We start from the raw sequence: 22,351 nt of genomic DNA, 5'->3' as shown, positions 1-22,351 counted from the left end.
TCCCACATAATTGGAAAAATGGTAATTACGAATGTCATTTTTCAATACGAACATTTAATAAAATCTTGAATACTCTGTACTTTCTTCATATAAGGCTACATGAATAAAGCTATTCTCTGTCAAATAGCCCCTAAAATTAAATAGTTGTATAGTATTTCACTGTATTTCCATAATATAATTTATTTAGCTAACTTCCTCTTGTAATTTAAGGATTTGAGAGGGAGTTTACATCAAATAAAAGCAATGCTGAAGATAAATCCTTTCATATATCCATGACTATTTCCCAGGGATAAATTTCAATAAGTGGAATTATTGGGTTGAAACCAGGAAAATTCTTTTTAATATTGTCAAGTTTCTTTCCAGAAAGTTTGAACCAATTTTTACCTATACAAATATGAGAAAACCAGTTTCTGCATTTTATACTAAGAATTAACATTTTAATCTTTACAATGGGGCCCACGAAAATAATGTCTCATTGACATTTTAGTTTTCATTTCTTTATTAATGATGTTGAGCATCTTTGTTTTCTGATATTCACTAGCTGACTGTATGTCTTCTTTTGTGAATTTCCCTTTCACATCCTCTTCTCATTTCATTTTTGGATTTGGAAGGATTTATCATTCAGGTGTATACAGAAGAGTTATATAATGGACAATGCAAAATTCTGGCTTTGAGGTAAGTAAAGGTTTCTCACGTCAACCCTGTACAAAATGCTGTAACATTAAATGTTAATAAAACTTTTCCACAGAAATCAGAGAAAACATGATTCAGGCACTTTGCACTTTGCGTTACAATGATTTAATGGCACAAGTCTAGCATTTAATGTTTTTTAAGGCCAAAATCATAAGCACCTTATAAGCATCATCTCATACAATTTTCTCTTAACACTACTAGGTAGATGCTATTAGGACAGCCTTATAACAGATGAGGAAATTTAGACAGAAAGGATAAAAGTCTCAGGGATGCTAAGTGATGGGACCAAGGTATTTCACATGTCCTTAAACTGTCTCTTTTACTGACCAAACTTTTGGCATTCTTCAAATGATTGTGTGCATCTGTTTTGTTTCCCTGACTAGAATGTAGACCCCCAAGATAAGGGCTGTGTCATCATTCTCCCACAGCCTCTCCTCCTCTCCTCCATTTGCCTTCCCCTCACTGGCAAATAGACCTCACTGTTGGAGCCACAGCAAGAAATGAGCAAGCACTTGGTGATTTTTCAAACTGACCAGTGGAATCCTAACTCTTGCCAATAACTGCCCCTAAGTAGCTTATAAGTCACCTCGTCCAACCCCAGACTTTATATCCCAATCTCCCAGGGAAATGCCATCGCCATGAATGGACAAATAGAGGCACAGTACTTCTTTTTTACTACCCTTGTACTTCCTTTGGGAGCCCCACTAAGCCTGCTTGTTGGGACATTTTTACATCATAAGGCTTTCTGAAAGGTCAGCTATGCTTGCCACTTCCCTCCGTATCTTGGTTACACTGACCTAAAACATCAGCCTCCAGTTCAGCAGCCACCTGATATGGTATAATGATAGCAACAGTGACATTATTAAGTGATTAGGCTTCTAAATCTGCGAAACTTCCCATGGCCCCATATTACCCTGCTTTGAAAATGCAACATTAATGTGTTATGGTCAAAGCTATGTATCCATTACTGGCTTTTAAATTAGAAGTCTGAAAAGAGGTTACAGTTTGAAAATAAATTGAGTCAACTTGTTCTTAGGGATATTTCACTTCCTCTGAAGTAGAAAATAAAGAATGCCAAAAAATCATGGAAAAAAGTTCACTATTATTTTTTCCATGCTTCAAGGCTTAGAAACTTTTCCAGTTTGTGTTGTGATGGGTAGCATCAAAATACAGGTAAGAAATAAGGCAGACATTTTATGTAACCACCACTAGTCATGGTAAGCCATCCATAAATGATTCATCCCTCCTCCTCTTGACCGCTGCAAAATTACTATATATTTACCCATAATTAGTCCAGTACAGCAGGCAACTACAGGAACTAAAAGGAACAAAATAATGATATGGAACAATAACACCTCCTATATATACATTTTTATTGATAAATCACAGAAGTTATTTGAATCCCTATCATGAGCCAGTGCTGGGTAGGAATGCTTCTTCCCTACTCCTGACCCCTTCCATATTGAGGAAGCTCAACTAGTCTAATACCCTTGGCATCTCTCTGCTTCTTATTCACCCCTGAGGGGAAGTGGAATGACATGCCCAGCTCAGACACCCTGTCTGTCATTTTCTTTGGGAATGAGATGTTCGTAGGATGTGGCAATTTTCCCTTGCTTTCCCACAACTCAAGTCTTACCTGGCCAGTTCCTCACTGTGGGGAGGCCTGTTTCAATCCCAGATTGCTGTGACTGGAGAGGTAATTTGACTTAATTCTTGGGATCAGATTCAGGAAGCCCCCTTGACTCTCACAATAAGTTACATCCTCAACTAGGTGTTTATCCTATTAAAGATGGCATTTTGGTCTCAAATGTGCTAATGTTTGACATATCTTAATTTGTTATAAACCCAGAAAGGAGGGTTTAATTGGCTTGGTGCATTCTCAATGCAACATTTCATAATTAAGCAAAGGTATGGAAATGAGGAGGGCAAAATACTCATGCAGATAGGCTTTTGGTAGGACCAGGAGATGTGGTTGTGAGCCTTGAACTTCAGTGAGTAGGCACGGCATTTTGATCTTAGTGGTTTGCAGAGGTTTATATTAAACCAGCTTTAGCTGGTGTGGCCTGGAAAACCCCAAGCCAGCAACATGTTATATTGACCTTGATGGGTGACTATGGCTTATGGTGGTTTGTCCATAGGCTAAAGACTGTTTCTCCAGAGGCAAGTGATCTCAGATTCTGTTATGGTGTTTTATGTACCTGTTACTATGGCATTTATAACAGAGCAGGGCTATGTTTTTGGCTTATTTTTAACAGTTTTTGATGTGGACCATTTTTAAAGTCTTTATTGAATTTGTTACAATATTGCTTCTGTTTTAGGTTGTGGGTTTTTTGCCCTGAGGCATGTGGGATCTTAGCTCCCTGACCTGGGATCAAACCCACACACCCTGCATTGGAAGGCAAAGTCTTAACCACTGGACCGCCAGGGAAGTCCCAGAGCAGGGCTATGTTTGAGGAAGGTCCAATATAGCCACAATCATGGACTAAAATACAACCTGATGCCAGTGCTGCTTAGAAACTTTAAAAATGAACACAACTTATTATGTGTAGTTTCTTCTGTATCTTGATTACAGTGACCCAAAACACCAGCCTCCCAGTACAGCAGCCACCTGGTACTGGATGGTGGTATGCAGAATGCATTTATTGAGCACCTATCATGTGTCAGGCCCTCTCCCAGGCACAAGAAATATGAAGATGAACATACAGAGCTCCCTGAGCCCATGGTGCTCCCTTCCAAAGGCCATCACAATACAGGATGGTAAATGCTACAATCAAAGTAGGCGTGGAGTGCTACAAAGCACTGAGAAGGTGCCTAAAGTCAACTTAGTGGAGAGAGGTTGCTCAGAAAACTTCCACGGAGAAGTGACATGTTACCTGAGTCTGCAAGGATTGGAGGAAGATAGCTGGCAACAGGAGGATAGAGAATGACGTAATATTCAGGAAGAAGAAGTCACCTTTTCTCAGAGGAGATGAATTCAAGGAATTGTAAATAATTTAGCTACAGGGAAAGGAGGCCACAAAGGGTCAAGAAAAAGAGTATCCAGAGAGAAAGATTAACAAAGAACAAGAACTGAATGGTAAATGATTTTAGCCAGGAGGTGACAAAATTAGATACACATCTTAGAAGGAGGACACTTGCTGCAGAGAGAAGCAGGATAAGAGGGACAAAAAGTATTGGGGCAAAGGGTGTCTGATGGATTAAGTGAATAAAGAGGAAAGAACTGATATGAGAGCCATATTGAGGATGGAGGTGACAGGAATTAGTGGATAATCGTGCTGTATGTGGGGCTTGGAAGGTGGATGGAGGTGACAGCTAAAGGAAAAGGAAATGTTTATAATGATTCCCAGATTTCTGATCTCAGGAACTATGAGACTCTGAAACACCACTGACTATCACAGGAACTAAAGGAGGGCTCACTGCCCCACTGGAATTTAAAATGCACAGTCCATGGGGCTGGGACTAAATAGACAGGAGATATCTAGCTAATAATAATTATACTAATAGGTAACAGTTCACTTCTCTCTGTTAAAATTAGGGTTAAGGTCAGGTTAGGGTTAGGGTTAGTTACCAATGTAACTAGAGGGTATGGTCTGAAAGTTTATGTCCCCCCCAAAATTCATATGTTGAAGTCCTAACTCCTGAGGTGATGGTATTAGGTTGTGGGGTCTTTGGCAGGTGATGGGTCATTAGGGCAGAGCCCTCATAAATGGGATTAGTGCCCTTATAAACAAGTCCCAGAGAGATCCCTCCCACCATGTGGAAGCAGGCCCTCACCAGACACCAAATCTGTCACTGCCAAGATCTTGGGCTTCCCAGGCTCCAGAACTGGGAGAAAGAAGTGGTTCTTGTTTATAAGCCACCCAGTCTGTGGCATTTTGCTATAGCAGCCCAAGCAGACTAAGACACCAGCTAAAAGTTATTGAATGTTTACTATGTGCCAGGACTTGTACTTAGAGAAAAAAGGTAACTCACCTTGGTTTAAACAGCAGGAAAGTATACTACTGATTGCAAGCCATGTTATTCTAAATTCTTTGCATTTACTCAGTTTGTTCTGCTGTTTCCAACCAGTTCTGAGAGACTAGGGTACCATGTAAGTCCTTGTATCTTTGTCTCCCCCAATCAAAGGCCTTAGCTAAGCATGTTGGCTACTCTGTCAATCTGCTTACCACTGTGGGGAGATTTACTTTTAAAGTGAAATTGATAAAGCAAGGCCAAAAACACTTCCACCAGTAAGAATGTAGTAAATAATTTGTGTTTAGCTTTAGAAACCCTTATGCTTTACCTATAAATCAATGTACTGCAGCCCAAAAAAGCACAGCAACATGGAGAGAAGCTTCAAAGAGAAGGGTAGAACTTAATTTTGATGTCTTTGGGAGTAGGAAAAAAGGCATTTGCTAGTTAGGCTATAACTCTAAATTCTTTGCATGTCATCAGATTTATAAGTGACTCAGAGAGACTGTGTCTTTCTGTTTCACACATCATTTCTACCAAGCCATGGTTTCTGTGTTAGCCTGCAATTTTTCAAAGAACAGAAACAGCATCTGCATCCTACATCCATTTTCATTCTCTGGACACCACCCAGAATATGCGCTCTTCTCTTAGCAGCACTTCTAAAAGAATTACTGTACAAAATAAAGATAGAATGGAAAAAAGGTCTGTGTTTACCTGCAGATATTTAGACTTTAACATGGGAAAGAAGCAGGAAATCTTTCATTCAATTTTTTAAGTACTAAAGAGCTCTGGCAACCACTCTGAGAAAATCATTTTCTATCCAGGTGGCTTTATCAGCTTAAATGATTCCCTTATTAAACAGAATTTCAAAAGGCAGTAAAAGCCAGTACAAAATAATGGGATTACTTTTGGAAGTAATACTAGGTGCGTAAATGGTAGCTTACCAATGTGTCCCCTCTTCTTTTGAACATGCACTTCAAATGTGCAACTGTCAAATGTCTAAATTATATCAGGAAATCTGATGTGACAGTGTCTGCTTAGCCACAAACTGCTGAGAGCTCTGCTCTTTGTCCAAGCCATCATGATCTGTCACCTAGATGACAGTAATCATTCTAAATTGGTCTCCTAGCTCTCAAGCTCACCTGCCTGCAGTCTTTTCCCCGCAAAGCAGTCCTTTTATTCTCATTGCTGTACAGTATTTCATGTGTGAGTACATCTAAATTTATTTATCTGTTATACTTTTGATGGGCATTTGGTAGTTTCTTGCTTAAGTAATCAAAATTACCCAATTCATCTTTTTGGTAAGCGTGCAGACATAATTTAGTTAGTATATTCCTGAGAGTAAATTTGCTGGGTCATAGGGTAGGTATATGTTCAGCTTCAGTAGATAGTGCAAATAGTTTCCCAAAGTGGTAATTAACATTGCATTTTTGTTTTGCTTTACCCCATTTCTTATTCCATTCAGCTTTATACATACCTTTTGTTTTTCTCTTATATTTTCCTTTCAATGTTTAACAATAAATAAATATGTAAAAAATCTAATCATTCTGAAAAAATAAATTCTTCACAATTGAGGATATTCAAAACAATGTGTTCCATACTCCAAAGCATTTCCATGAGGCACTCCAAAGTGTTCTGAGTGATGTTATATTGATGGGAAAATGGTCAGTAACATCCCATACCACTTTGCAACAAACACACTAAATAGTCCTGGAACGTTTATTGATAAAATTAGTCATATGACAGTAATAGCTAATGAATAATTTGAGATTATCTTTACTATTGCTTCATCCCATTAGCAAAAATAACTGACTATAATCATCATCCTAAAGCATCTAAAACCTTTAGACCTAAGTCCAACTCTATCATATATTTCAACGTGACAGTTCTTTTTTAAGATTTATATATTATTTATTTATTTTATTTATTTTTTACTGCATCAGGTCTTAGTTGCAGCACGCGGGATCTTTGTTGAGGCATGCAGGATCTTTCGTTGCGGTGCACGGGCTTCTCTCTAGTTGTGGTGCACAGGCTCCAGGATGCATGGGCTCTGTAGTTGTGGTGCGCAGGCTTAGTTGCCACGCGGCATGTGGGATCTTAGTTCCCTGACCAGGGATTGAACCCACGTCCCCTGAATTGTAAGGCAGACTCTTTACCAATGGACCACCAGGGAAGTCCCTATGACAAAGTTTTAAATCAGTAACGTTTACTTTGATCACTTGGACTGAACCTTTTATTTCTTTGCCCCTGTTGTCCTTGTCCTGACCAGTTCGGATCCTACTCCTAGTATTTTCTCCTCAGTGGAAGCTTTGTCCTTGAGTTGTACTCTTGTTTAATATTTCAAGGGTTTATATGGCCTATACCCAGACTAGTCACCATCAGACCTTCCCACAGCCTACTTACATTCATCAATGAATTGGAGTCTGCAAAGCTTGCATTGAAAAATGCAGCATGATAAAATGAAAGAAACTTGGTCACTGTATGAGTCAGGGTCCCAGCAGGAAACAGCTGATACACTCAGAAGGGAAGAGAGTTTAAAGAAGGACTATTGACATGAGTGGGCAAAGTTAAAGGATCTAACAAAGGATGGCAAAGCACTTTGGACTAGGAACAATGGGAAGCTGTTCTTACACTCAGGTGGAAAAGGAGAATGGGACAGATCATTAAACATAGCATCTGGTGAGAGCCATAGTCATGGGAGAGGACTACAAGTAGAAGAATGAGCCATGGTTGAAACAACAAAGACCCAGATCTCTCCTCTCACTCTGCAGTCTCCCATTGGCGCTTCTCATAAGTAAAACCCACTGGAAGCCATAGGGCAAGGGAGTTAATGTGATGCAGTCTATAGGGGCAGAGAATGGGTCTGGTGGGACAAATATAGATTATCCAGCAGCATCCCTGAATCACTGCTTGGAAGGGAGCCATCCAGGAGAGCAGTCTGATAAAGAACCCATACATTAGTCTTAGTGTGTGTTAAGTGTTAATCTGTTAAACCTCTAAGATTTAGGGGTTGTTTGTTCCAGCAGTTAACCTACCCTAACTAATATATATGGGCTATTTGTATTTTCACATTATGCCTTTTATAGCCAAACTGCTTTTCCAAAACTATCAGGGGAAATGTATAACAATCCTCTAAAAATGTAAGCAAGTCTATTTCACAGAGATTTTTTACATATTTTGTAAATAAGTCTACCTTGAGGTTATAAATAATTACTCTGCCTTCAGATGTTCCAAACTTCTGCTTTTTATAATGACAGCTCAAAAGGGAAGAAATTGTGAGGGAGGATAAAACACTGCATTTATTCTTCAAAAATGAGACTATAAGAAGGAGAAAATACCATGGGACGATAGTCAAATGAATACCATAGAAAAATTCTTTTCAAGACTGCCCACTCCCATTCTACTCACCTTTCCTTTCAGTCCTGTGTTCCCTCTCCCTTCCCAAACTGAAGTACCTCTTGCTCTCAAACTGGTCCCTGCTGTCTTGGAAATGCACTGTGTTTCCCCCAATAGGCTCTTTCTACCTCTTCCACCTCTCTGTGCTCCAGGCTTCCTTAACTTACATTGAAACATTGCCCCTGGGCCTTGTGAGGTGAGTGGTTAGCTATCTTGATAACTTTATTCATCCATTCATTCATTTTTTTAAAATAAAATCATTGGACACCAATTAAGTACAAGGTATATTCTAGATGTTAAGTCTACAAAGAGAAATAGATGATAGATAGATAGAATGACACATATATATATACATACATATGTATATATATATATATATATATATATATATATATGGCAAGGTCTCTTCACAAATTATAACATTGCAATAGAGATATGACAGAGAAGCAGATAACCACAGCATAAGGCAGAAAATGGCTAGTGACATAAAAGAGGCACAGATAAAGTCCTAGTTTAGTTTCTCTAAAGTCCTTTAGAGAAAAGGAAAAGAAAGCTGGCATGTACCATGCTCCAAGCACTAGGCTAGGTAGAATGCACACATTAGTGTATCTTTCTCTCATATGGCTAATTCCTTCTTGTCCTTCAGGAATTCATTCACGTGTCACCTCACCCAGGAAGACTTTCTTGACCTGACTCACCCAGCCTTTCCTCTATGCTCCCACAATCAAAGCTTTATCAAATGACTGGATAATTGTTAATTTATTATCTATCATCCCAAATGATGGTAAGTACCTGGAAGTGGGGAACAATGCCTTGTCTTTGTACATTTTCAGTGTCTAACTCTGAATCTGATGCACACCAAGCTTTCAGTGATGGATGGATGGATGGATGGACAGACGGATGGACGGATGACTGAAGTACTATTAAAGCATTAGAGGAAAAGGGGGATTGTGTGAGCAACATGATAACAGGAAAACAGAAGGTAGCTTCTAGCAATTGCAGGAGTCCAGTTGGATTGTGTTATAAGAATGTGGGCAGGAAGGTGGCAGGTGACAAATGTTGAAATATAAGATGGACAACAGTTTGTAGTGTCTTGAACGCCAAGCTAAGGCAGCTGGATTCATGCAGTAGAGAGTGGAGAGCCACTGGGAGTTGACAAGCCAGGAAGTAATAAGATCAGAGCCGTGTTTTAAGGCAATTAATCTGGCAGTTGGAATATTTTTCCCTTCTCAATAATATGTTTACTTTTCATCAAGAATTTTCTTTGCTTAACCCAAAGGAATTAATATTATACTGTGGACTTGAGCAGCCCTGATAAACATTTTCAAAAGAGTTCAGGGGGCTTCCCTGGTGGCGCAGTGGTTGAGAGTCCGCCTGCCGATGCAGGGGACACGGGTTCGTGCCCCGGTCCGGGAAGATCCCACATGCCGCGGAGCGGCTGGGCCCGTGAGCCATGGCCGCTGAGCCTGTGCGTCCAGAGCCTGTGCTCCGCAACGGGAGAGGCCACAACAGTGAGAGGCCCGCGTACCACAAAAAAAACCCAAAAAAACAAAAGAGCTCAGACCTGCATGTGTCTAGGTCAGCCTTGAGTAAAGTGTTGATTTGCAATTTTTTTCTTTCAAGCAATTAGTCTTTATGTTACTCCCTAAGCCGATAACCACATTATTTTGATGCAACACTCTGAAATTAATTTTGAGCTGCTCCCCAAGGCCTAGCATGTGGTTACCAGAAAATGCTCACCCACAGCAGGGAGTATCACTAGTGACTTCTATATGAGATTCTCTTCTGAGGCAACGGGTGCTAATAGAGAATACAGTCATTTTTTCACAAGAAATAATTTTTAAATGACACATTCATCTAAAGAGATATTATCTTGGAATGTTATGAGAAACATTTTAATACTTGATAGGTAACTAATTACAAAGAATAAATCAATAATAAAAATTAGACCATCATCCTTTGACAATCACATATTGTTCAATTTATCTGCCATAAGCCAGTTTCTATAACAATGCATGTGTACCAAATCATCAAGTGATATCTTCAGAACACTTTAGATAAAATTTGCATCTTAACATTGTAAGGTTATACCAGTAAACATTAAACAGGCAAGTTCAGTTGATATTTTGTTTTTAATAACATTTATTTTCTCTAGTTTCCCAAACCCATTGCTGATCAGCATTTCTACAAGTTCTGTTTTTCTACACACTTAATTCATATGCACATAAATATATATAGGTCATTTTAAAACTTTCATAGCTGAAAGAAGATTGAAAACATTTTGATAACAGTCCAGTTAACTCTGGATAACCAGAGGGCAAATATTTATCACTTAATTTATCTTGAAAAATCTTTCATTCTAATACCTGCTGTAGGTAAACATTTGCTTTTTTTTGCCAGCTGGATATTCACTATATAATCAACTTAATAACTGCTTTGCTGACACTTAATTCCCTTCATTTTTATTTTTTAAGAAGACTGTTTTGAAACTTAAATACTTTACTACTTACTCTCCAGGAAAATCTGGAGCAGGTAGGCCTTGCCTTCCCTCTGGGAGAAACTTGTCGATTTTCATTATGAATTCAAGAAAGAACTGAGTTTTGTTCACATCTCAATTCCTTCAATATTCTCTGTATGATGCAGAGTCCTCTGAAACAAAAATTCTCTTACCAAATGCTCTGCTCCAAGGGAAAGTTTATGAGCTGTATGTAATTCTTATCTCAGTCAGTGCAAAGCTGTCTATTCCGTAGAGGCATTAACAGGATGTAGAACAAGATGTCTGTTTCGGTCCCCACAAGGTGACTTTGTCTAATGTAAATTTCTAGATCAGACACCCATGATATAGGGGGAAAAAGCATATTCAAGACCCAAATATTTATATCCACCATGTTAGGTTACTTGTGCCTATTATATTCCCTGCCATGCACTCCTTATACCAAAGTATTATGAAAGGTTTTAATGAAGTGGTTTACAATTTCAATACTAAAGACACAGACGTAGAGAATGGACTTGAGGACATGGGGAGGGGGAAGGGTAAGCTGGGACAAAGTGAGAGAGTGGCATGGACATATATACACTACCAAATGTAAAACAGATAGCTAGTGGGAAGCAGCTGCATAGCACAGGGAAATCAGCTCGGTACTTTGTGACCACCTAGAGGCGTGGGATAGGGAGGGTGGGAGAGAGACGCAAGAGGTAGGAGATATGAGGATACATGTATATGTATAGCTGATTCACTTTGTTATACAGCAGAAACTAGCACACCATTGTAAAGCAATTATACTCCAATAAAGATGTTAAAAAAAATAGTAACAGTTATTCGAATTCTTGATAAATGGTATGAGACTTCATATGCCATGCTTTGACTAAACTACCAGAACCCAAATCCTCAGAATTACCCCAGAACATCAGGCAGCTGCTGTGGGAACCACCTGAAAGGGAATGTTGAACCATACCACCACTGCAGCTCTGAGGGACACATGCAACCCATGACTCTACTCATCCGAACAGCTGACACCATGGTATTGTTCTCACTGCTCACAGAGGCTGAAGTCAGTTGGATGTTCTTATCTACAGTGGGAACTCTTCCACCAACAATTTCATCCGTGTTCCTCTTTGGCCTCAGCAAAATAATGAAGCACTTGGCAGCAAATATACAACCCAATAAACCATAGCTGGATGCCAAGATTGCAAATATTTCCATGGCCACTTTAAACTTGCCTTTGGTGCTCAAATAAGCAGGGACAAAAGAGATGCAGACAATAAAAAAGACCAGCATCCCAAAGGTGACGCATTTTCCTTCATAGTAATTATCCAGCAACTGGCGAGCCGCAAGGGTTGTAAGAAAGCACAGCAAGGCCAAGAAGACATCCATCCCAAATACAGAGCACAAAAATTCTACAGAACCTTCATAACATTCCAGAATAATCTTTATATTTTGAGATTCCATGTTCTTGTACACCCTTGGGGGTTCTAATACTAAGTAGGCTGTACATATGCCAATTTCGACTAGAACAGAGATTAGCACAATGATTTTCCAATAAAGAGAGTGAATGGATATAAGTCTGGTTTTGGATTTGGAAATTCTGTAGGCTAAAAACAGTGAAATAGTCTTTCCAAGAATGCAAGACAGGCAAAGTAAAAGCCCAGTGCCAGAGTGACCTGACGGGCCATACAGGACCAGATGTATGGCTTGCCAATGAAGAACATGGAAGACAGCAACGTGATGACAAGAGAAACCTGAATGAGAAAGCTCAGCTCCCGGTCATTGGCAGTCACGAACGGAGTGTGTCTGTATATCACATACACAGCTGTGACTGCCGAAACCACAAACACCCCAAAGATGGAGAGAATGACAAGAGTGGATCCCAGGACCTCATCATAAGCAAGGAATTCCACCTCTTTCAGCACACACTCGCTCTTTTGTGCATTTGGACCAATAGTCTTCACCACATTGTTCACACTCCCTTTGATCTAATGAACAAAGAACAGAGGACTGACTGCAAAGAAATCCACTTGTCCTCTTCAGCTGCGAATAGCCCAGAGGAGCCAAAAGCCTAATGCAAGACTCACTGAAATTTTCTATAGAGAATATATAATATCTAAAAAAAAAAAAAAGCAGTGATAAAATGGTCTTTAGAGTGTGCAGCTAACATTACAGATTGAGAATTGATTTCAATTTTGGAAATTCAGTCTCCCGTCTTGGTTTCAGCTCTTCCTGCATGGGCCTTTTTCAGTAAGATGCCTTTTCTTTTTCTTCCAATTATCTAATTGAGAAGGGAGGTGTGTACCCTCATAAGCCCAAGAACAATCCACAAATATATGGGAACATTAAAGCTACTAAGGTGAAACAATTAAGAGTACTGTGACAGGGATATGGTTGATAAAATACAAGGGTTTTCAATCTTTCATTCAGCTTCTCCTCCACCTACTGAAGAGAATTTTGTCTTTGCCCACTCAGCTTTCCTCTCCTCACCCTCCAGATGCAGATTTGAGAGAAGAGGTAAAGAAAGGTTGAGAATTAGAAGAAAGGAAACAAAAACAACAACCACATTGACTAAGGTTGAAAAAACTTTTGGGGCATTTAGCTGGGCAGAGGCTCTAAAGGAGAATATTGCAACGTAAGAAAAAATCTGAGATGAATTTGTGGTAGATTATGAAGTGGATCTCTTCACTGTCCTATGAGAGATGCAGGTAAAGACTGGAATTCCCTTTCAATCACGTCCAACTGCTGGATTGGACTCCTCTTGTTGTTTCTGTGCAGAGACTGGGCCACATGGGGTCCAAAGAGTTGCTCAGATTACCTTGTGCTTGTTTTCCATTTGTGGAAAATTTTACATTTTTAAAATCCTCTTTTAACTAAATTGCTATAGAGGGCCTTTTGGCAAGAGACATACAATTTGTTATCTTGAACAGAAGGTAGAGACAAAAATAAACCTGCTGCAACATGCTCCATAGGGCTAAGCATACCAAGCCCAAGTAAAATTCTGGTCAAGAACAGCAATTCAACAGGTTGTAGTGAAAAATTCATAGAGCAGTAGATATAGAATTCACTTGTCCTACAGACTTTGAGTAATTATGGTCTTTGCCTTTAGGGGTGTACTTCTAAATCTTATATTTCTAAATTAGAGATAATTCTGTAAAACATAGGACTGTAATTCACTTACTTACTACTCATTCACATTTTTCCATAACTAATATTTAATCTATTTCAGAAATTGAAATAATTCTAAACACTTTTTTTTTGCAAACCCATGTATTCATATTTTACATATCATTTAAAAAAATTTTTCCCCTCTTAAATTCATGGATGTTGGTCTTTTTCCCAAATGTAGCAGCTTTGGAACTAACACTGCCCTGGCCCAGGAAGATCCCACATGCCATGGAGCAACTAATCCTGTGTGCCACAACTACTGAGCCTGCGCTCTAGAGCCCGCGAGGCACAACTACTGAGCCCACATGCCACAACTACTGAAGACCGCGCACCTAGAGCCCATACTCCGCAACAAGAGAAGCCACCACAATGAGAAGCCTGCGCACCACAATGAAGAGTAGCCCCGCTTGCTGCAACTAGAGAAAGACCACACATAGCAATGAAGACCCAAAAATAAATAAATAAATAAAAACAAATAAATTTATATTAAAAAAACGTAATGTTATAATTTTTTGCACTGCACAGAACATCCAATAGTTTGATGGATTATAATTTTTGTCATAAGTTGTTCACATCTATTTATAAAGAAGGCTCCCAAGGCCCTCTCTGCCCGAACATGTTTAATATCCTTCCATTTTAATACCAGTGAAAAAATGACCATCTCTACCTGGTTCCTGTGACGCATGCCCATCAACACACAGGATACAGTCAAAGCAACATATTGGTTCCCCATGACGAATTCCCTTGCGGGTCCCAGGCTGACACAGGTCAGTACACACTGAATGGGGAAGCTAGCAAAGATAAATACAATGCATGTAACAAAGCCCTTTGTCTCTACCTTGCCAGGCTAAGAAAGTTTCCACCTGGATTTCTGTGGAAGTTTTGCAATATCTTGGGAAACCCAGGATAGCTGGGCAAGAATAACAGACAAAGAGAAAAATAACATGGAAAGCCTAGAGGAATTTTGCTAAAAGTCCTATAGTTGATTCTAGAAATGGGATTCTAGAAAAGTCCTGTGGTTGATTCTAGAAATTATCAAAGCTAATCCCAAACCTAACTCTTTCTAATCTTGAAGACTCAGACCAGGCTTCATGTCCATGGGGCTCTGAGGAGAGGATAATTTGTCAAGTCTGTTTCTGCTTGAGGGGGGATCCCAAGAATCATCTTGAGTGCCTGAGAAAGACTTCTTCTCAGCAAAGTCATCCCAACACAGTCTGAAGATATGTCATACAGAATCAGTAGAAAACAACAATGAAAGGTCTATTCCATGTGGAAAATTGTATGGCAAAAAGGAAAAGTGGACAAGGCACAGCACTGGAATATTTTCTCACAAAAAGAGTTTAGAAAACCCAGTGGTAACCATAGGTCTCCCTTTACATTCTACATGGTTGTACACATTGAAACCCACCATAAATGCAATGTTTGTAAATCGGTTTATATCTAAATGTAAATGAGGAGCTTCCTATTTAAAAAGGAGAGAAGCTGTATTTCTCCATTAAGCAGAGATTCATTTTGGAAAGTGAAAAGATTTATTTTGGAAATCAGAATTTTCCTATGTTGAGTTTCCCAAGATAAATCTGAATTAGATAACAATGGAAAATATCAGAAATCTATGAGCTCAGTTATGGTATGTAAGATTACTTAAGTATGTACTGCTAAACACAATAGACAGGCTTCTTAAAAGGGTTGTGTGCGCGCGCATGCGTGCGTGCATGCGTGTGTGTGTGTGTGTGTATCACCACAGAATGACTATATTTCCTCTCTCCTGACCCAGTGTTCTGAAAAGGGCTCTCCATATACCTTTCTTTGAAAATCATCACAGTAAGCTGATGTCTTTTTGTTCTGTTTCTCAGTATCCCTTCCCTTCTCAACCCTCATGATCTAGCTTCCAGCCCACTCACCTCACTAAAATGTTTCTTGCCAAGTCTGACAGCTCTTCCTCTAGTACCGTTCTCCTTTCTCTCTCTTGGACATCTGGCACTCTTGATCAACTCCTCCTTGAGATGCAGGCTCCCTTGGCTTCCACTGGGTCCTTTTATTTCTTCTGTTGGTTCTACTTCCTCTACCTACCTCATCACTGTGGGTGTTGTTTGTTTGTTGTTTTTTTGGCTCTAGTCCTTGATTCTCTGCTTTTATCTCTCAATATAAAGCAGCTCATTCATTCTCTTGTCTTCAACCAGCACCTCTACCTAAGAACATCCAAAACTTGACTGTAGCACCAACTTTTCCCACCTGACCTCTAATTCCATATCCTAAACTCCCAACATGTCCCTACTCTGAGATTCCACCATCACCTCAAATTCAACATGTCCAAAACTACCCCCATTTACCCTATTCTCCCTCCCGAATTCCCTAGTTCTGTCACTGACACCACCAGTCTCACCCATCATCTCCAACCATATCTTCTATTACTTGCCTACACATACCTTCACTCAGGCCCATCTGCTTACCAACCTCCAGATTCAGTTTATTATCATGAGTTAAATCATGCCTCATACCATCTACTAATTGTTGGTGCAGGACACTTCCAAGGCCAGTCCATCAGCAAATCCAGTGGATTTTACTCTTGTCCCCTTCAGTCTATTTGCAACATGGCAGACAGAATAATTCTGTAAACTCTAAGTTGGATCATGACTCTCCTCTGTCAAAACTCTTCTGTGGCTCCCCATTTCACTCAGAGTAAAAGCCAAAGTCCTTCAACAGCCCACAAGGCTCTATGTGATCTGACCCTCTCTCACCCCTCTTACCTCCTCTCCCACTACCCTCTCTCTCTCACTCTTTCCAGCCACACTGAACTCTTTCCTGTTCTTCTAAAATGCCAAAAGTACCCTTACCTCAGGGTTTAAAAGTTGCTGTTTCCTCTGCTTGGAATTCTCTCCCCCTAGATGATGCATGGATTCACTGTCTTTTCAGTTTTCGTTCAAATGTCACCCCAGTGAGGCCTTCCCTGACCACACTATGTGAGATTACAACACTCCTGCCAGCACCCTCTATCTCAATTCCTGCTATTTTTCTCTCCCTAACATTATCATCCATTAAAATACTATATAACTTATTTATTTATCTTGTATATTGCCTGTCTCTTCCCACTGAAATGTTAGTCCCATTAGGCAGGGATTTGTTCTGTTTTGTACATGAACACATTCCCAGTTCCTAGAACAGTGTCTAGCACATATAATATTGTGTTCAATAAATATCTGTTCAATTAATTAATGATTAGATTTTAAGTGCTGCAAGGGCAGTGGTCTTTTTGCAGTGCTTAACACAGAGGTCGACTCATAGCACATGTTTAGTGAATTTGTACTGAATTACATTTGAACCAATTTCATTATACAAATATAACCTTGGGAATACCCTAGTGGTCCAGTGGTTAGGATTCCGAACGTTCACTGAGGATGGCACGGGTTCAATCCCTGGTCAGGGAACTAAAATCCCACAAGCCGCACAGCATGGCCGGGGGGAAAAAATAAAATAAAATTTATTTAAAAAAACAAAAATAACCCTAATTTTAATAAAGATGAGAAAAATAAAATTACTATGCTCTAATGAAACATTATTAAAATAGAAATCTACTAGTACATTTTACTATTTTTCTATCAATTTTTAGTAGAATGAGCATTCTATGAACTTTGCTTATACAAGCAATACCATCTTCTCTTGTTTCATGCAAAACATTATACTGAGCACCTGCTCTATGGCTAGCACCAGGAATACAAAAGGGAAGAGTCTCAGGCCCCATTCAGGGAGAGGTCTCTGGGCCACAGAAGGTGGTTTATATGCTAGGCCTAGGGCAGCTCTGTCTTTCTGCAATGATGGAAGTGTTATATATCTGTATTGTCCAGTATGGTAGCCCCTAGCCACATGTGGCGATTGAGTACTTGGAATGTAGTTAATGTGACTAAGGAAGCAAATTTTTAATTTTAGTTAATTTTAATTTTAAAAGCTACATGTGGCTAGGGACAACTGTATTGGAAAGAGCAGCTCTAAGCCAAAGAAATAAAATGCAGAAGAACTATGGCCCCTACAGTGGCAAACACTCAGTTTTGATTTTTATCCTGCCAAAATGTATTCAAGAGCTGCTAAGGTCGGGTTAAGAAAGGGAGGAACTAGCGTGTATGCATGTATGTATGTGTGTATGTATCTATGAGTATACATGAGTCTGTATATGTTTATTGATACCCATGGAAAACCAAGGACTAAAAAAAGAGATAAAAAGATCCCCTTGCTATCTGGCACAGCCTAGGAGCTTGGAAATCTTAATTTTCTTGTATTCTTATGTCCTTTCCCAGTATGATTCAGAAGACTATTTGGGGATCTCAGATCCCAGCTCAAAAGGGCCACACAAGAAGAAGGAAGATACATGAATAAGAAACAAGATGAAGAAAGACATCCTCCCCCAAAAAATGTCTTGAAGAAGCAAAGAAAAACTGCTGGCTGTCCTGACACCCACTTATAGCTCTCTCTCACTCCTGCTGCTTCCTCCAGAAGATTCACATGGAAGATTAAATTGCCAATGTTCTTCCACCACCCTATCGGTTTACTGTAACACTACAGATAAACACTAAACTGGAATATCAAAAGCCCTACAGTTCTTCTCTCCTAGAACTGATATTTCATTAAGGGTAAAAAGTTCAGCAGTCTGGTAAGTGATGAGGTTTCCCCAGTGCTTCTCTAGGTGTTATCTTTACATTGTGTAATCAGGGCACCCTGTCTCTAGCTTCTCTTCTAAAATGTTCAGACCTGCAGTTCTGCAGAGCAAAGCCCACCTGTTGCTATAGGAAGTGGAGGAATTAAAATTGTAATAATAATGAATAACGAATAATAATTCAGTATTAATAACAGTAATAACGAAAATAACAGCTTTTTATCTGGAGTAAGTACTTTACAACCAAATCTTCAAACCTCATATCCACTGCTTTCCAGAACGATTTTGAAAACAATTTTTTTAAAGAATTTTGAAAGTTATGAAACTCACCCTTTTCTCCTATAATTTCTCAATAAAGGATTTTTTGAATGATATATTAAAACTTATTGACATGTCTATGCACCCATGTGTGTGTGTATATATATATATGGATATATATGTATATATATGTATATATGTATATATATATATATACTGGAAGCTAATGTTCCTTACATCAAATTATATTATGAACTTGTAAATCCTACTTCGCATTCTTTGACCCTGGGAATAAATAAGAAAAAAATAAGGAGGAAGAAATAAAGTTCCTCCAGAACTATGGTCAGAGAGGGAAGGGAAGGACTTCTGGGTTGTCCCAGGGTCATGGTAACTACTAAACTGTGAATCTTTCCACACAGTCTCTGAAAAACACCATACAGATTTAAAAGAAAAAAAGAGTAAATAAAACCACACATGACCACAACTTCAGCATCATAAAGAGCCTGAAAATATTATAAATTTCAAAGTAATTATAACTAGAGAAATAGCCAATAAATTCCAGCAAGGCCACCTCTATAGCTCCCTCCTCATCCCTAGGTGTATGGGAAATGATGGAACTCTGGGGAAACTGTGCAGAAAAGAGTAAGGGGGAGCAGACAAGCTAAGGTTATTGGAGAGTAGACACAACATTCTTAGAAAGAAAATGTCAGGCTATAGGGCAAGGTCTTGAAGGTGGGACTCAAAGCGATGGTTTCACCCCTGCAGTGAGACCAGAAAGTATACAGAGGGAGAAGTGATAGAAAGGGTAAAAAGTAAGAAAGGAAAATTAAGAACTCCATAGAAACAAGAGTGAACCATAAAATCAAAAGACAAGTTAAGCCTTCCCTTTCCACACAAAAGTCATCTCTTAAATAAATTGCTCTGCACTCTACTAACAAAAGAAGGCAGTCTTGAAATAGAGACTTGTGATCCACCTAAAACCCACATCCTTGTCCATAGAAACAACTAAAGATAGAATTGTGTCTCCATATAAGATTACTATAGGAAGAAAACAAAAAATGAAAATTGAAACATTCCAGCAGAAGAGGATGTGGAGAAAAGGGAACCCTCCTACACTGTTGGTGGGAATGTAAATTGATACAGCCACTGTGGAGAACAGTATGGAGGTTCCTTAAAAAACTAAAAATAGAACTACCATATGACCCAGCAATCCCAATCCTGGGCATATTCCCAGAGAAAACCATAATTCAAAAAGACACATGCACACCAATGTTCATTGCAGCTCTATTTGCAATAGCCAGCAAATGGAAGCAACCTAAAAGTCCATTGACAGATGAATAGATAAAGAAGATGTGGGGAAGATGGCGGAAGAGTAAGACACGGAGATCACCTTCCTCCCCACAGATACACCAGAAATACATCTACACGTGGAACAACTCCTACAGAACACCTACTGAATGCTGGCAGAAGACCTCAGACCCCCCAAAAGGCAAGAAACTCCCCACGTATCTGGGTAGGGCAAAAGAAAAAAGAATAAACAGAGACAAAAGGATAGGGACGGTACCTGCACCAGCGGGAGGGAGCTGTGGAGGAGAGGTTTCCACACACTAGGAAGCCCCTTCGCGGGCGGAGACTCTGGGTGGTGGAGGGGGAAAGCTTCGGAGCCGCGGGCGAGAGCGCAGCAACAGGGGTGCGGAGGGCAAAGCGGAGAGATTCCCGCACAGAGGATCGGTGGTGACCAGCACTCACCAGCCCGAGAGGCTTGTCTGCTCACCCGCCGGGGCGGGCAGGGCTGGGAGCTGAGGCTTGGGCTTCGGTTGGAGCGCAGGGAGAGGACTGGGGTTGGCGGCGAGAACACAGCCTGCAGGGGGTTAGTGCACCACGGCTAGCCGGGAGGGAGTCCGGGGAAAAGTCTGGAGCTGCCGAAGAGGCAAGAGACTTTTTCTTCCCTCTTTGTTTCCTGGTGCAAGAGGAGAGGGGATTAAGAACGCTGCTTTAAGGAGCTCCAGAGACCGGCGCGAGCCGCGGCAAAAAGCGCGGACCCCAGAGACGGGCATGAGACGCTAAGGCTGCTGCTGCCGCCACCAAGAAGCCTGTGTGCGAGCACAGGTCACTATCCACACCCCTCTTCCGGGGAGCCTGTGCAGCCCGCCACTGCCAGGGTCCCGGAATCCAGGGACAACTCCCCCGGGAGAACACACAGTGCGCCTCAGGCTGGTGCAACGTCACGCCGGCCTCTGCCGCCCGCAGGCTCGCCCAGCACTCCATGCCCCTCCCTCCCCCCGGCCTGAGTGAGCCAGAGGCCCCGAATCACCTGCTCCTTTAACCCCATCCTGTCTGAGTGAAGAACAGACGCCCTCCGGCCACCTACACGCAGAGGAGGGACCAAATCCAAAGCTGAGCCCCTGGGAGCTGTGAGAACAAAGAAGAGAAAGGGAAATCTCTCCCAGCAGCCTCAGAAGCAGCAGATAAAAGCTCCACAATCAACTTGATGTACCCTGCATCTATGGAATACCTGAATAGACAACGAATCATCCCAAATTCAGGAGGTGGACTTTGAGAGCAAGATTTATGATTTCTTCCCCTTTTCTTCTTTTTGTGAGGGTGTATGTGTATGCTTCTGTGTGAGATTTTGTCGGTATAGCTTTGCTTCCACCATTTGTCCTAGGGTTCTATCCGTCCGTTTTTTTTGTTTGTTTGTTTGTTTTTGTTTTTTCTCTTAATAATTATTTTTTTATTTTAATAACTATTATATTTTATCTTTATTTTATTTTACTTTATATTCTTTCTTTCTTTTTTTCTTTCCTTCCCTCCTTCCTTCCTCCCTCCCTCCCTCCCACCTTTCTTTCTTTCTTTCTTTCCTTCTACTTCTACTAATTCTTTCTTTCTACTTTTTCTCCCTTTTATTCTGAGCCGTGTGGATGAAAGGCTCTTGGTGCTGCAGCCAGGAGTCAGTGCTGTGCCTGTGCGGTGGGAGAGCCAACTTCAGAACACTGGTCCACAAGACACCTCCCAGCTCCACATAATATCAAATGGTGAAAATCTCCCAGAGATCTCCATCTCGACACCAGCACCCAGCTTCACTCAACGACCAGCAAGCTACAGTGCTGGACATCCTATGCCAAACAACTGGCAAGACAGGAATACAACCCGACCCATTAGCAGAGAGACTGTCTGAAATCATAATAAGTCCAAAGACACCCCAAAACACACCACCAGACGTGGACCTGCCCACCAGAAAGGCAAGATCCAGCCACATCCACCAGAACACAGGCACTAGTCCCCTCCACCAGGAAGCCTACACAACCCACTGAACCAACTTTAGCCACTGGGGACAGACACCAAAAACAACGGGAACTACAAACCCGCAGCCTGAAAAAAGGAGACCCCAAACACAGTAAGATAAGCAAAATGAGAAGACAGAGAAACACACAGCAGATGAAGGAGCAAGATAAAAACCCACCAGACCTAACAAATGAAGAGGAAATAGGCAGTCTACCTGAAAAAGAATTCAGAATAATGATAGTAAACATGATCCAAAATCTTGGAAATAGAATAGACAAAATGCAAGAAACATTTAACAAGGACCTAGAAGAACTAAAGATGAAACAAACAATGAAAAACAACACAATAAATGTAATGAAAAATACTCTAGATGGGATCAATAGCAGAATAACTGAGGCAGAAGAACGGATAAGTGACCTGGAAGATAAAATAGTGGAAATAACTACTGCAGAGCAGAATAAAGAAAAAAG

General features: G+C 40.4%; 1 protein-coding gene across 1 annotated transcript in view; it reads right to left on the bottom strand.

The window, feature by feature from the left end:
- Positions 1-11,434: 11,434 nt before the first annotated feature.
- Positions 11,435-22,351, bottom strand: part of LOC309823110 (vomeronasal type-2 receptor 1-like) — a gene marked incomplete at both ends in the record, with an annotated part of 32,049 nt that continues 21,132 nt past the window's right edge. The window contains 4 exon segments of the mRNA XM_082655285.1: positions 11,435-12,180; positions 12,183-12,471; positions 12,473-12,513; positions 14,361-14,484. Coding sequence (XP_082511411.1) covers positions 11,435-12,180; positions 12,183-12,471; positions 12,473-12,513; positions 14,361-14,484 — 1,200 coding nt within the window.

The sequence above is a fragment of the Grampus griseus genome (genome assembly GCF_964374135.1).
Source record: "Grampus griseus genome assembly, chromosome: 5".
Classification (NCBI taxonomy): Eukaryota; Metazoa; Chordata; class Mammalia; order Artiodactyla; family Delphinidae; genus Grampus; species Grampus griseus.
This window is presented reverse-complemented; position numbering and strand designations above follow the sequence as displayed.